This window comes from Falco rusticolus, chromosome Z (assembly GCF_015220075.1).
Source record: "Falco rusticolus isolate bFalRus1 chromosome Z, bFalRus1.pri, whole genome shotgun sequence".
Classification (NCBI taxonomy): Eukaryota; Metazoa; Chordata; class Aves; order Falconiformes; family Falconidae; genus Falco; species Falco rusticolus.
Genome location: NC_051210.1, coordinates 56,529,400 through 56,544,748, shown reverse-complemented (window position 1 = coordinate 56,544,748; position 15,349 = coordinate 56,529,400). Strand labels below are relative to the sequence as shown.

The 15,349-nt window shown below is 39.7% G+C and overlaps 1 protein-coding gene across 2 annotated transcripts in view; it reads left to right on the top strand.

Moving 5' to 3' along the window:
• Positions 1–15,349, top strand: part of MRPS27 (mitochondrial ribosomal protein S27) — a 46,513-nt gene that overhangs the window by 20,622 nt on the left and 10,542 nt on the right. For both annotated transcript variants that reach the window (XM_037372767.1, XM_037372768.1), the window contains 3 exons: positions 10,466–10,580; positions 11,081–11,159; positions 12,457–12,572. In XM_037372767.1, the coding sequence (XP_037228664.1) occupies positions 10,466–10,580; positions 11,081–11,159; positions 12,457–12,572 (310 nt within the window). The remainder of the gene's footprint in view (positions 1–10,465; positions 10,581–11,080; positions 11,160–12,456; positions 12,573–15,349) is intronic.

The window sequence follows — 15,349 nt, the reverse complement described above, 5'->3', positions numbered from 1 at the left end:
AGGTATAGCGGCTACGGTGAGAGCATGACAGGAGCATTTGCAGCAGAAGTGGTACACTGCTTTCTCTGCAAAGAGGTTTCTATTTTTGTCTTCCATTGAAGTTACTATCCTGCAGTGATCACTCCTTTTCACGGTTTTCCTTGTCCAGGTTAAATCAAAGCAGCAATTTCATCTCATGTGAGATAACTGTTGTGTTTTGGAAATCATGATTCTTTGGAGGGATATCATAAAAAAAAGCCAGACTGAAACACATGTAGTACATAACTGCCCATAGTTGCAGTCTTTTCCTCCCCTTGTCTTCTCTGTTACCTTGCGCAGTGGGTGACAAGCCTCCTGCATTCTGTGTGCCTTAGAGAACTGAATGCTTGTAAGTGTCAGTTCAGAGCCTGAATACAGGGTCTGAGTAGGCCACTGCAACAAGGCGGAGTGGCGGGGCATCCTGGCCTTGAATCATGTGCTGCTTCTCAGCAGAAGCAAAACCAGTTGTGGTTTATATTTATAACTAACAGTCTCGGCTGCATTCCTATCTCAAAAGGGGACAAACCAAAAAAATATCCCCTTGCATTTTGAAATGCTCTGCCTTTTTTGAACAGCACAACCTCATTTTCCTGTGCAGTTTGTATCTACCTACAGAAGGGAGCATTTGTACTGCAGGACATGCAGTATGTAAAGTGAGGTACCTACTGTCTCTCTCTTCAAATAACAGATCTGATGGTACAACATTTCTCTGAAAAGAAAAAGAATGAAACAGTCAGCTGGTAAGAGCCCACAAACTTCAGACTGCCTGACAGAATGCATGAGTCAGTTTTGCCATGTTTATCCTTCATTTGCTTACTGGTCCATGTGCTTGATGTCATACGCAGTGGAATAAAGGACACTTCTGTCCCACCGGCCTTGGAAGAAGTTAGATACACTAAGAGATATGCTTATTATAAGTTAGCCTCTGAATTACTGAGGAGATTGGGTAACTTACTGTGGTTAGGGAACGGTTAAAAGTGTATCAGGAAGGACTGGGGATTTTTTGTTTTCATTGTTAAAAACATTTTTCTCAGGAAAATGCATGGTTGGAAGAACAAAAAAATACCAATAAGCTGTTGATCTTTCAGACATGACATTAAATAAAAACCCATTCATGGTGGGCTACCCAGTAGCCAGGATCTGGCTATGTACTCATGGTTTACTTTTTGGAAGTGGTTGCCTTTTTGACAGTGGCTGTGGCTGTAACTAGAATTGAGCATCAGGTGTTTTGTCCCCTCTGTTGCAGGTGTTTATGCTTAATATTAATTGTTTACTTGAACAGCTTATCATGTAGCTCTGTCTCCCCTTTGGGCATGGGGTTGTAGAAAGACAGCAATGCGCAAGGAAATCAGACTCCTCCAGTGAAGAATGAAAACGGCACAGGTAGCAGGTTAAAATTAGGTTAACTTGAACTATGGGACTGTGGCAGCAAATCTGAAAAGATGAAACCTGGACTGTGCAAATCCCGTTTTTAAAATGTTTAGCAGAAAATGTAAGGTTTGGCTCTTCCCTTCCTTAAGCTGGCTACTAAGATCCATTCAGTATTTGTGTTCCTGCAGCACTTTTGCCTGCACTGCCTTTTTGCTTATGTTAAGATGTGGTACGAAACTGAACAACTTTGCAGAAGAAACGGTTTGGCTCATATGCTTCTGTATTGCAGCCTTTGATACTCAAGCCAGGAGAATACATTGCTTGTAATCTGTGCAAGGTGAACTGTGATCAAGCAGAAAAGTGTCAAGGGTTGTGTTAGTGGGTGTAACATTAGAGTAGTTGGAAGCTAGTGTGTGATATATTTCTGGGAGATATTTTGTGAAGCATAAAGAATTTGTGTAGGATAAATGAAAAATACAACACCGTTACAATGTGGACTCCAGCTATCAGTGAAGTAGATCTCTGACAAAATTACGTTAATTTTGTCTCAGGTTAAATTTAGGCTGCATATTAGGCACCATTAAAAAGTTGCTGTTTGCAAATACAGTAATAGCAGTGTCTAGTTACAGGTTGGATGTTTTTCCTACTCTTAAAATAAGTCATTATTGGCTTTCGTTGACAGCAGTTTTTATCCATACCCATAAAGTATTCCTTTTTAATATAATGTGAAAATTCTATTTAAGTTTACTGTTAGAAGGCAGAAACTCCTGAACAGCGGTCCTAACTGATTCAGTTCCCTCTGACACTGAATTAACTATTAAAAAACTTGGAGTTGCTGTCTTGTCAGCTTGAAAAGCCTTTGGTGCTACATCTCTGGCTGGCTTGGTTAATGGTTACTGGAATGCAGGCTTCACTATGACATCCCTGCAATAGTTGATGGCTAAGAGATGGAGATTTTTCTAAACATCTGCAGTCATTTATTTATTCTTAAAAATCAAACATCTAACAAGCTTTGAAGCAGTTTATTCCCTGAAGTAACATAATCTTGCAGATATCTCTAGTTGAAGAAAGCCCCAGAAGGTTTTAAACTTACTTCCAACACACATACCTAGCTTTCTGCTGGGAACAGACTTTCTGGCAGTCTTTAGCAGGGGACCTTGTACTGCAAAGTGAACCAGGTGCAAAGGTGATTTCAGCAATTACGAATTACAAATGGGCTTTTGCAAACATTTTTCATTTTGAAAAATGAATCTAGTCAGTAACTTGTGTACTAGCTTTCAGGCAAGTGGAGAATTAATTGAAGTGATGATGGGCATTGCTGGGCTAGTAAAGTGGCAACACTCAAATCAGTACTTTACTTACATATGCCATTTTTAACAGCCTTTGTGTTAATTGGGTTTTGGAGACATGAGAGAAGATTTCCAGCAGAATTAACCCTTTGTTGAGCTTTAACACAGCAAGTTTTAACCTGATACACTTAGAAATTGCTGAGATTCAAGAATCTCCCCAGAGCAAGAAATGTAGTGTGTTGTACCGTTCTTAATTTCTCTATGTATGTTTTTGTATGCCAGGATACCAGGAAAAGATAAAATTAAAGGAAGAACCGGGTTTAAATCAGACACTTGTGGTTGCATGGGACAAGGAAAGGCACTAGAGAGTATCCTACCAGACTCACTATAGCAACAGCTCACCTCATCATTCCCTGTGTTTTCATCAACCTATGATAGTCGCTGTTCAATTAAAAAAAACCAACGGGATTATTAATGGCATTTATATTCAAAACCAGTAATTTCAACTGTAAGCCCAGAAGTATTTTTAACAGAGAAATCCTAGGTGCTGTGTTCTTTACAGGCAGTAATTTGGGGAAATTTTGGGCTTTTTGTTATTGTTACTATTAGGGCAAGATAATAAGAACAATTTTTCTTGTTAACTCTTGCTCTTTGAGTGGATTTCGGCTTTATGGTGAAATTAGTGTGGCTTCTTTTGTGTGTGTGAGAAGAAAATTTGATTTTCCTGCCTGTCTTTTCCAAAAGGAGTAGGAGAGGTGAAGGGTGTTGAGTAACAAGATACTCTGCTATCCAAGGAGGAGGACAAAAATAGAAATATGATTTTAAAGTGTCTGTTTATTGGGTTTCTTTCACTGGGCATCTATCTATAAGCAACAAGAAGTGAAGTAAATCTCCCATGCTCTTCACCTTATCTTTCTGTCTTGACCATAAAGGAGTAAAGCTTCATAGAGAAAAGTTTCATAGTTCACTTTTGAAGTAAAACTTCTGAACGTTGATAAAATTACCTGGTTTTATTTTCTGCATGAATCTAAACTGGGCATCACCACCTATTCTTGGAAGCAATATTTGTACCATGAAAATGGTGTTTTCTCTACCAGTCATTCTGGGGATCACCAGAAGGCCAGTTTTAGCTTTAGTGAGTTAGCTAGTGGCCTTCCCTTTTACCTGTCTTGTTTGAATATTATGCTTAGACCAAAGAACCATGTTGATACTGGGTTTCTAAGTGTTAAGACCCTTAGTTTCTAGCTAGACAAGGCTTGTGACTGATGTTTTATTATGTCAGGTTGAGGCATGCCAAACAGAAGATCCTGACTTGTGTTCTTCTGAGAAGTGAACTTTTCTTGGTGTCCTGCCAGGATGTGCATAGTTATGGAGTATTTTGAAGCTACGTGGATGGAGGAGCTTTTAATGAAACACATTTAACAGCCTGGAGGAGTTTTCCCAGGGCCAAGGACTGTACTGAGAAGCAGTATGTTGTTTGAGCCTGGGCTTCACTTTGTCAGTCTGGTTATGAACTAATGAGTATAAAGGTTACAGACATTCAAGGCAAGCCTATGGGATACTTGTGGATTGAGCTAGCTGAAGGATTCTTCCTCGCTGTGTTTTGCTAATGATTCTAGAGAGATTCAAGGCTGCCTGGTGTAACCTGATGGCAGAGGGTTGGAAAAGCTGCTCCGCTCCAGTTCTGTTCACTGTTCACTGCCTGTGGATGGAAGGACAGATAAGTAATTCAGGTACTTTTCAGAGCCAGGAGTCCTGATAAATTGCTTCTAACTTTGCTGTTCTAGCTTTCTGTGCAGCAATGCAATAGCTACTCTGAAGTGAATTCTGTCCTTTCAGTTGTTAGGAGAGGGTGGTTGCCAGGGTGATATCCTGAGACTTTTCCTAAATGACTGCGTAGTATGTAGTTCTACTCAAAATACCTCTCCCAGATCTGGTCCTTTTAGCAAGCATAAGGGTTAAGGAACAGGTAAACCTGTAACATCAGGGTTGACAGAAATAAAAGCTGAATTTGCTATAACTGGAAAACAAGACCTGGTACTAAAAGTATTCCTTAAGTCTTTTGTTCAGCCTTGATGTTTGCCTGTGCTTCTGTACTGTAGTTTCTCTATCTAAAACCTGATCATTTAGGCCTGTTTGGAGGCTGCATTTGTCAGTGGTGTTAGAGCTCTGTGTAACTTCTGAACAAAAGAAACTGCAAGAAATACACATTCATGTGGAGGTGGAGCTAGCCTAGTTTAGCAGACTTAATTTATGGTCAAAGTGATCAAGAACTAAACTAGTTCAAAATCAAAGATGGGGGAAGGTCAACAAAGATTAAAACAGAGTAAGGGCCAAATGTGTGCTTTCTCCATCATGTCTGCAGACCATTTCTCTTCTTGTGTAGGAGCACAATTCTGCCTCAGCTTTACACTATCCTCTGTTACAATTGACTCATCTAATATTTTAAACCTGTTCTGTTTCTGCTTTTGATATTTCATTTCTTATACTATGTATGCGAGTTGGTTTTTTTATTTCAACATAAAAGGAAAGTGTTCCCTCTGGTTTTGCTCGAGTATAGGCAGTTAATGCATGACACATTTTGTATAGGCCTGATATGTTTTTATGTGAAATATTTGAAAGGATATATACAAAGAAAGGTGTAGGCTAAGATGCAGGCAAAGAAGAGAGAAAAATCAAAGTTTTGTTCCTATTTAAAAGGAAATTTCAATCAACACAGATTTTTTTCAGGGTTGTTGCCTCTGATGCTGACACATGAGCAATGCCTCTGGGTCAATTTAAAATGCAGATGATTTTTCCCAGGGCCTGTGACTTGAAATGACAGAGGGAGAGTTTTGGGTGATGTTTCCTTAGCCTCCCAGTTTCCAAGCTAAGCCTACCTGGAATCAATGTAGCTTAAAAAGTGTGCCTGGGAAGAAAAATACATGGCATGCCAAGGAACTTCACAGCCCTGTATGACTTGTGTAAAATGTGGAGTGGCTTTGGATTCATTCCATTGAGAGAGCTTCTTCCTGGCTTCCCACAATATTTGTTCATATTGTCTCCTTACATTTGCTTCAGGACTCTAGAATTTTAAGTGGATGAGAAACCTGGCACTCTCGCCTCCTGATTAAAGCAAATGAGCACAAACCCATATTTCTCTCTAGTTCTAGAAGAAGGAAGATCTGAAGTATAGGTGGAATAAATTTGTTACAGCAACTACCATTAAATAAGTGCCTTCCTTTCCTAAACCAGTTCCTACAAGGGGACTAGCAACGTACGAAACAAACTTTTTTGGTTTTAACATTGAGGAAAGCACAGTAACACATCTAAATTATGTATGTTAAAAATAATGAAAGAATGGAGATTGCTCAGTGTCCTGTTGTTAATCAGTGCATTTAATGTAGCAGAAGATTGTACAGGAATCTCTAAAGCATAAGAACATTACAGTACAAAAGGTTTTATTTAGGGAGTTGGTTTTATGTATCATGAAGCAAAATGCAGGTGAAATCTAGAAAGTCTGGAAGAAATCTGAAGGCCTAAGAGACACAGTTCTGCGCAATGGATGTTTAGATCATTGCAAAATACTTTCTCATTAGGTCAAAGTTGGAGAAAGGAAGGGGACTACTTGTTGTGTCTCATGGATGGGGGAAAAAGAAAAAATAATGTGTTGCATGTGGATGGGTAGCCTCTGGCAGTACCAGGAATTGGATCGACCCTTAAGAAGGCCACAGAGTACAAAATGGCAGCTTCTGATCAGCTTACTAAAGAATTAGAACAGATCTGCTGAGCTGGCTTTCCCTCTGTACAACAGAGCTGTTCTGGTAGCATATTACTTCTGCAGCACTTGTTCTTCTGTAATCCAGCGAATTTGCCTTTACTGTCTTCCTTATTTGTGACTGTCCTCAAAGCACTCAACTGCCCTGTACCAAACCTAGGCAAAAGAGTACAGTCCACCTTGGTGCTTCTGTTTGCTCTCAGGGTTGCTATATTACTTCCCTTGGGAGTACAAGGTACGTGACAGCAACACTAGACTGCATCACCGCTTGATGGCACCAAACAAATTTGAAAGACCACTTAAAAGGGAAGCAACTCTGCTTTTCTGTGGTGTGGGAGTGCACCTATAGGAGGGAGGCATGCCTGATGTATTAGTAGAGGACTCCATAAAGCACCCTTAGTATCTGATAAACTTGTCCATTGTTAGTTTCTTCAGCACAGCATGAGTACTTGGGCACTGCTGTAAGTAATGAGCGATAGGGCCTTGTACAGGAAATTACTAAACTAAAAATGTGTTCTTAGCCCAGTGTGCTCGTCAGTTTGCTGGGGAAGTTCAGTTCTTAGCCCAGTGTGCTGGTCAGTGAGCAAGGGAAAGTGTGCACTTGCTTGGCTAAAAATGCTCTGGTTGCCTTGTGTGGAGGCTGTGTGTACACTGTATCTCTTCCAAGTTATAATGATTTTGCAAATACAGAGCAGTGGTTTAATGAAAATCATGTTTATGGACTGCATAATTTGAAAAATTTTCCAAAATAAAGGGAATTCTAGTACCATTGCACCGTGTACTGTTAGTGTCACAGTGACCTTCCTATTGCAGGAACTACTTGTCTTACAAATTTTCCTGTTCTTGTTCCCTGTGGGCCAGATGTTCTCAGTTCAGTGACTGGAAGGATGACCATATTGATCCTTCAGCCATTAAGATTAAAGTGTACCAACAGGGAGTTCCCCTAATAGTATTACGGATGCTTCTCCTTGTCTTTTCAGAACGCATTAGAAGAGCCTTGTGCTTCTCAGGTTTTTATTAGTTCTGAGTTTCAGCAGCAGGTATCAGCAAGGTAACTTCCAGGTCTTTCCATTAAACAAACAGCAATTGCTAGAGGCCTCCTTTATTTAATTTACTCTGAATCCTCTGCTTTATGTAGTTGTAGCTTCCTTCTGTTTTTTCATCTGTCCCTGAACACATTGCCTTGCTTAATTATATCCTGTTTTGTGTCTTGTGGAGAAGGAGGAGGGGGAAGATGCTGACGCTTGTCAGAATGGCCAGCAATTTCCTCTTCTCCCCAATTCCTTTTCAAATAAAAATGTCTGCCACAACATTTGATTAGTTTGTCTAGGCTAGCTGTAAAAACAGATACTCTGTTGTCTTCTCTTCTCAGCTAGTAGAATAGAGACAGAGTTCATCCCAGAATTATATAGATCAGAAACAATTAAAAGATTGCAGCGTACCTGTTTCCCTTTCACTTGCCCATTCTCCTACCATATCGTGGATTAATGGAAGTGTGTAGTGTCGAGGGGTTGTGTACATGGATATGTATTGCATTCTTGTTGACATGGAAACAGAAGAATTTTGGCACCAGTCCCCTCTCTTCACTCCCAGGCAACTGTTTTGTAATTAATTATTAGAATAAACTAGCAAATTCTCTGGCTGAGAAGTTTTTTGCTCTTTATTTGCATAGTACCTAGCATAGTGGAGACCTAGTCAGAGCATTAAGGTCTTAATAGTAACAAACAGTGATTATACTGATAGATCCTGTGGTTGTCCACTTACACACACTCTCTAATCAGTCCCAGCAATACAAAGCTCATGCAAAGTTGGTTTTTTTTATAAAAGAGTTTTTTATAACATGCCTCTGAATTATTGATTCCAGAAACTTACGTTGACTGAGGATCAGTTTCATCCTGATTCTAGACTGCAGCGCATCCCTGTTAGGCTTTTATTGTCCAAGTGCAATTTGACTTGGAAACTGAGAAACATTTCACAGTTACAGTAGACTGTAGCATTCCCAAGGTGCAGGAGGTATTGGAGCACTCTCAGGCACTGTCATGTACTCAAGTGAATAAATACAGCTCTGCAAAAAGATGACTATTCAAACCCATTAAAACCTATGGGTTGGTGGGTTTTGCCTTTTTTTTTTTTGTTGTTTTGTTAGTATTTGCTTCCCTGCTGTGTAACTGATTAGTAGGAAGAATGCCAAAGATTGTATCAAAACAAGGCCTAAGTCTTTGAGACCATTAGTATTATGTTTTTTTAAGAAAGTCTGTTGTTGTCCACTTGTAAAACAAAACTAACCATTTAATGAAGCAACTTTAAAAAATGCTGGCATCTTTAATGCTGGATGCTGGTGTTGCACTCTGACCTGTCTTAAATGGCTGGTGAAACAGTCTGTAGCAATTAGATAGTTGTTTCATCAAGTTATGATTAAATCCAAATGCCTGTAATTGATGCTTCCTGTAAGCATTATTGAAACAGGACTTTAATGAAAGCAAATAGACATTCTTGCTGTTCCCAATATTTGAACTCCAGAGGGAAGAAAATGGAAAGCAATTAGAGCAGCAAAATGTATGTTTGTAATTTAATTTTCAGAGCATGCTTTTCTTTTTGTGTTAAATTCTGATTTAATGGGGAGATTTCACGTGCCACTTACAAAACTGCGTATTTAGACTTTGTGTAGTTGTTTAGCTCTACTTTTGGTACGGATGTCTTCTGCATTCTGAAGGCTCTCTAGGCTGCTGTACTTTTCCAGGCTTGGTCATGTGTGTAGCCCTCTGCTGTGGGATGCAATACATGGAGATTCAGTGAGCGGGCAGGAGAGTTGGTGGCCATGTTAATCTGATAAATGTTCTGGAAAGTATGCTCACTCAGATGGAAGAGCCAACCCTGCCACTACATTCTGCTGCAGCTTGGCTTGAGGCTGCAGGCATCTGCACGAGGTCCCAGCTCGGTCATCAGCATTTTCTGCAGGAAGTGGCAGTCACTTCTGTGCTGGGGACTGAACCCATTTTTCATGTGTACAATTTGAATTGAGAAAGGTTGTGTGCATCTCTTCACACTGGGGTGTGAAACTCAGCCCAGGACCGAGCCGGCAGCTCCTAACACAGGACTCTTTAATTGGTTTTTGGGTCTTTGCCAAAGGTAAAGCTCCATAAGCTTTTTGTCACCACTTCTCCAAATACAGAGAAAAGTGTGTATGTCTGAATGAGGATGACATAAAAGAGGCTGAACTTAAAACTGTTTAATTTTACAAATTGGTTGAGCACTGGAGTGGGTTGCCTGAGAAGACTGCTGAAGCTGTGACATGAGAACAGGTTAACGAAACATGCTCTGGGAAGGAAGCAAGCCGGTGCAGGGGGGCAGGGGAGGGCTCTCCAGCAGTTTCCCCTTGCTTGAGGCTGCCTCTCTTGTAAAGCATTTCTAAAGCAAATGAAGCATGCCTGTCCTGCAGCACAATGAATTCTTCAGCAGTTGAAGTGAGGAGTGAGTTAGACAGTGTGGGAGACACCAGATTACACAAGTTCCAAAGGTTCAGACCCAGCTGTATTTTTATGTCATTCTGATACTTGTTGATGCCATCAGTCATGGAGCAGCATGGCTCTTTGGCAAGACCAGCAAGAACGCAGTGTTACATCATCAGAAGGACAAGCTTAAGAAGTACTGCAGTGTTTGTAGCAATCTCAGTTGGCCTTCCTAAATACGACATGCTGTTATTTTACAGTATTGATCTTTTCAAGGGAAAAAAACTCGGCTTTCTGGGAAGTGAGAATTTTAAAATAAGTGTTTGTGAGCATATTGTGCATCAGATTCCCCTTTTTATATACACACTATTAAAGTGTATCACACTTTTGTTTCCTTCACTTGAAAGACTAGCTGGAGCTCTTTGGAGAACAGTGGTTGACTGCAAAGTCAAATACAGACAGATTTACATTTGAGATCATGAAAGGCAGGTTTTCTGAAGTTCATGGTTTGTGGATTACAGAATTTGTTTCTGTGATAACAGAGAGTCATATTGTCACATGAACTGTTTATCATCCTTTAGGTTTCGGCATAGTCCAAATTGCTGGTACTTGAGAGACTGGACCATCCACAGCTGGATCAGACAATGCTTAAAATACGGTGCACAAGACAAAGCCTTATACACATTAAAAAACAAGGTAAATTTTTAGAAGGAAAAGCCATGAATATATTCGATCAGCTTTTTGAGACAGGTGTGGCTTACCTGGAATTCCTATTGCAGCCAGACCTTGTAGACTGTGGTTTTAAGTTCAGATATTTCTTTGTTGAAATAACAATTAATGTTGCAGTTGAATTCTAGCTAAAGGTTTTTACAGCTTTTATTTCCTCTCCTTTCCCAAGAACCTTTTTGGTTTTAAACAGTGTTGGTGTCCAAAACCAGCTAGATGCAGGAGAGGCATAAAAACCTGATAGGCAATGCCTAATCAGTTAAAATGCCTGAAACAAATCCAGTACATTGAAACTTTAGAAGGTCTCCATAAAGGAGCAGTGCTTATCTCCTTGTGTTGCTTGACTAGCTGTCATATGGCAGCAGTGTATAATGCCATGGTTCTGATTTTTTGATACCTGCAGTCCTATGCTTGAGAGATTTGAACAGCAGATTTTCACACTGATTTTTTCCCCCCCTACTTCTCTTCAGGTGCAGTATGGAGTTTTCCCAGATAATTTTACATTCAATATTTTGTTGGATTGTTTCATAAAGCAGAAGAAATACGAAGGTAAGAAAATATGTACCAATTCTGCATCCTTAGTTCTGTGCTCTTATATCAGCAGAGCGATTTTTTAATTAAAAACTTTCAGCCATATTTTCTCTGAATTCACCTTAAAAACACACCTTATCCTTCCTTGCAACTACTCTTCTGCATGTTTATATCTCACTTCTGTTGATTTAATTCATTATATAATTTCAAACCACATCTAATTCATGGTTTCTGCTCTGATCTATCCCATTCCAAATGTAAACCAATTTCTCCAGTATTTACAAGTCTCACTTACATACTAACACCATCATAGGAGTTATTAGTGACAATTAGAGTGTTATAAAAATTTAAATGCATGTTGGTAGAGTTCATCTTAATTGCATGTAGCTACTCAGAAAGCTACATGTCTGAACTGTTTAGAGACTCTTGTCTGTCACTGCAGAGAGCCAGCTGTGCTGAATTACCATGTTGAGGTGCCTGGGTGCCTTCTTTCACTATTGACTGTTTAAGTGTTTGTCATGTTTGATGACAGGTATTTATGATTTTCATTTCACTGCAGGTTTTCACTGCAGGTTTTCTGGTACTGTAGGCTTGCAGTGAGCTATTCTTTGCATAAGCCCCTTGTAAAAAAAGTAACTGAAGGGTCAATAGAATTGCAGTACTTTTCTGTCGCTTTTATCATGAATGTTTTGCTAAATGGTGATATAATACATATGTTTTATTTTTAGAGCCCACTTAATCTGTGAATTCCCCCTTATTCCATCTGTATTTCTTTTCTGTGACAAGCTGAAGGCCTTTTGTTTAACAAACTCTGCTTCCTGACAGGGAGTGTCACTGGAACTCCTTGTAGAGCTCCTCCAGAGCACTGTTTGCTGAACACAGTGAGTGCTGTGGGTGATCAATGGCAATATTTCTGCCTCATTAAACTCTCCTGATAACCTTAAAAGCAGTCATCTCTTGTTTCTAATCTAAACAGAAGAACAGAGAAGTAGTTTATAGATACTTTTTAGAAGTTAATGTTTGAAAGGCTGAGCGAAGAAGAGCCAATTGAAGAGTGTGGCACTAAGATGAGTTTGGAAAGCTTCTTTGCTGTGGTCTCATGCTAGTCAACCCATTCTTCCTTCTTGCAGTGTGTTTGAGTGACCCAAGCAAGTAAGACTAATTCTGTGTACTACCAGTCATAGAAATCTTTTAACTTTTTCCCTAACTACTTCAAAACATACTACAGCAATAAATTATCAGTGAACATGAATGAATGCAAAAGGGAGCTGTGTAAATTTGTACTTGCTGATTATGTTTTTGTTTTCCTCCATAGATGCTATGTCAGTGGTAACGGAGATCATGTTGCAAGAAAGTTTTGATGAATTATCAACACAGCTTCTCTCTCTCTATGTTTTATACCAGTACCTGGCAATGAAGTCCGAACATACGGTAAGCTGACCACACTCAAAATGATACACAAAGCCTCCATTTCTAAGTGTTGTGGTGCAGTCAGTTGGGCATTCAGTCTTGAATGTATTTTATTTCCCCTAAGTTTACTTGGAAAAAATAAATACTCAATTTTTTAAATTTTTTTTCACAACTGCAGAAGAAAGAAAAAAAAGAAACAACAAAATATGAAAGCCATCGAATAACTTGATACCCCTTTTGCTCCTTTCTCTGGAAGGGAAGGTATGTTGGGGTTTTCAGATGTAGTGTGGTCCATTGGAAAGTAATGAAATGACATTTCTGTTCAGTTCAAAGAGGGCTTTTAGCAAAAGACCTGTCTCACCTATTTTACAGGATCCTGCTGAGTATTGCTTACCATTAGAGTTTGGTAATGGTGAAGTTGCAGAATTACAAAGCATTTTCACTAAGATTTTTACTATCCCCTTTGGCTTTGGGTGTGTTGTTTCTAGTAGGTATTTGTTTTAAAACTGAATTTGTTACATACTTCCTGTATCCAAGGCTTAGGGGTTTCTTATTCACATCTTGCTTGCTTAGGCCAATATGACAGTTCAGGCTCTTGGAAGTGGCTTTATTCTACCTTTTCAGGAGGAGCTCAGTTAGGTATCGGCAAAGGGTTCTGCCATGCCCATCACTTTAGGTAGCTACTTTTCATGTAGTTTGCCACAAGCCTTCAGTAGCAAAAGTACTTCATGCGTCCATTTGTCTTACATGAAGCATCTTCCAAAATGTGTAATACAAATGCCTTAAGGTTTTGCTCAATTGGGTGATAATTTCAGTTTTCGCTATAGAAAGCAGATGTGCATTTGCCCTATTCAGTATTAGCTTTCATTCCCCAGAATTCAAGTATGCTCAATCACTACTTATCTATGAAAAGCAGGGGGACCAAAATCTCATTTTCCCACTGTGTTTGTCCATTTTTGTGTATCCTCACTACAAAGACAAGCACTCGTTAACAGTGTGTAGCATTTCATGAAAGCTGAATGTGGACATCATGAAAGGGTTGTGTGGACATATGACACATTTGAGGCAAGCATATTTATATTGCTGTGACTTACTTAATACGCATTTTGAAATAACCCCATCCAACAGCAATCAGTCATGTTTTTATATGTATACACCATCCTGAGTACTATTCAGCACCTCATAATGATCAGTACCAATTTTCTGTGTTTGATTTAAGAAGTGGATTTAAGAGGTATGAGATATGCTCAGCTACTCCTGAAAATCCCATTCCCTTTTCCAAAGGTGTGAGACAGGTCAGCCAGTGTCCTGTTGCAGAGAGGCCTTTGGCCATAGCTTAGGGTTCAGCAGCCTGATGAAATGTTTTTTACTTTTAAGAGCTAAATCTTGGACAATGTTACTCTGTTAGTCCTTTGTGTGTATAGCAGTGGTGATAGAGAGCTTCCATTTTTCTGCTGTTGTAAACACCACTGAAAGCCTGACTAGTCTTGGCTCTCCCCAGAAAGTTTCCTCCTTGACTGCTGCAAACAAGCAGGATGATTGCTACCTTCCACTGCAAAGGTGTTAAACATTAAATTCTTGCAGTTCCTCCAGCTCTTGGAGCCAAATGGGCTAGCTCCCAAATGAACCTAAACCGCTAAAAGCACTTTTTCCAGTTGCATCTGGTTTTTCTGTAACATTCAGCTAGGGTGCTGAATTCAGCACAAAACAGCCCTGTCTCCTTGTATCCTTTTTCTGGCTCAAGGAAATACCTTGCCTGGCTGTCAGGTGATGGTATTTTGTGTCAGATGATAACATGCAAATTTTTGTAGCACCCGAATGGAGACACAAAAAAATGCCATACCTTGAAAAGACATCTCTGAATAATGCATTAAACCAGAAGGTCGAACCTTTGTGCTTTTTAAGACTCAGTGTACCTCAGGGAATTTTTCAGAAAGCTTCTTCCTTTCTCCACGGGTATTTGTTTCAGGTTATAAGGTAATAAACAAGACACTGAAGTACCCTGCCACAAAACCCATGTGTTAAGAGAATCAGGCTTCCTCCAATCTATTTCCTTTTATAGCTTCTTTTTCCTCATTTTCTTAGCAATGGGAATTGTTCAGCTCCTTTTATGTGCTGTAGAGGCATTTATCCTTGATGTTTGTGCTTTTCTGGTGTTGAAAGAGGTGCTGTACTATCCTATAGCAAAACAAAATTTACATTACTCTTGTGGTTTTAATGTACGTTCTGATTGGGTGCCCTTCTTTAGCTATCACTGGTCATCTGGCTCAGACGGCTGGTACCCCTCTGTAGCTGGAAAGACAGCTGTATTTTTAATCCTGGGGTGTGCAGTGGTCTTGGTGAATTGCGTATGTTCTTTTCACAGTGCGCATTTTGGACTCAAGAGCAGCAGCCATTGGCAGCATATTCTTCTCTCAGCATTCTCCTGTTCTGTTCCTGTCAGGGATAGGGAATGTATCTTCCCACATACTTAAAAGAAAAGGCTGCTCTAGTACAGAAGCCATGTAATTTTTTTCTTCAGTGTTGTTAGCCTGAAGCAAGTGGTAGGACATACAGGACAGAGAGAGCTTGGCCAATGTTAAATGAACGTAACCCTCTGTCCTGAAGGAGATGCACTGATTGACTTCCATGCAAAACGTCAACTGCTCACATTTACTGTCTTTTGGAAAGAGAGGTGTTCCTCACTATAATGTGTACTATTCCTCAGGATACATATACTGTAACTGAACACTAGATGTGTTTAATGATTCTTTACTTTATTGCAAAGACATCTGATGAAAGCTGCCTGTGTTGTCTTT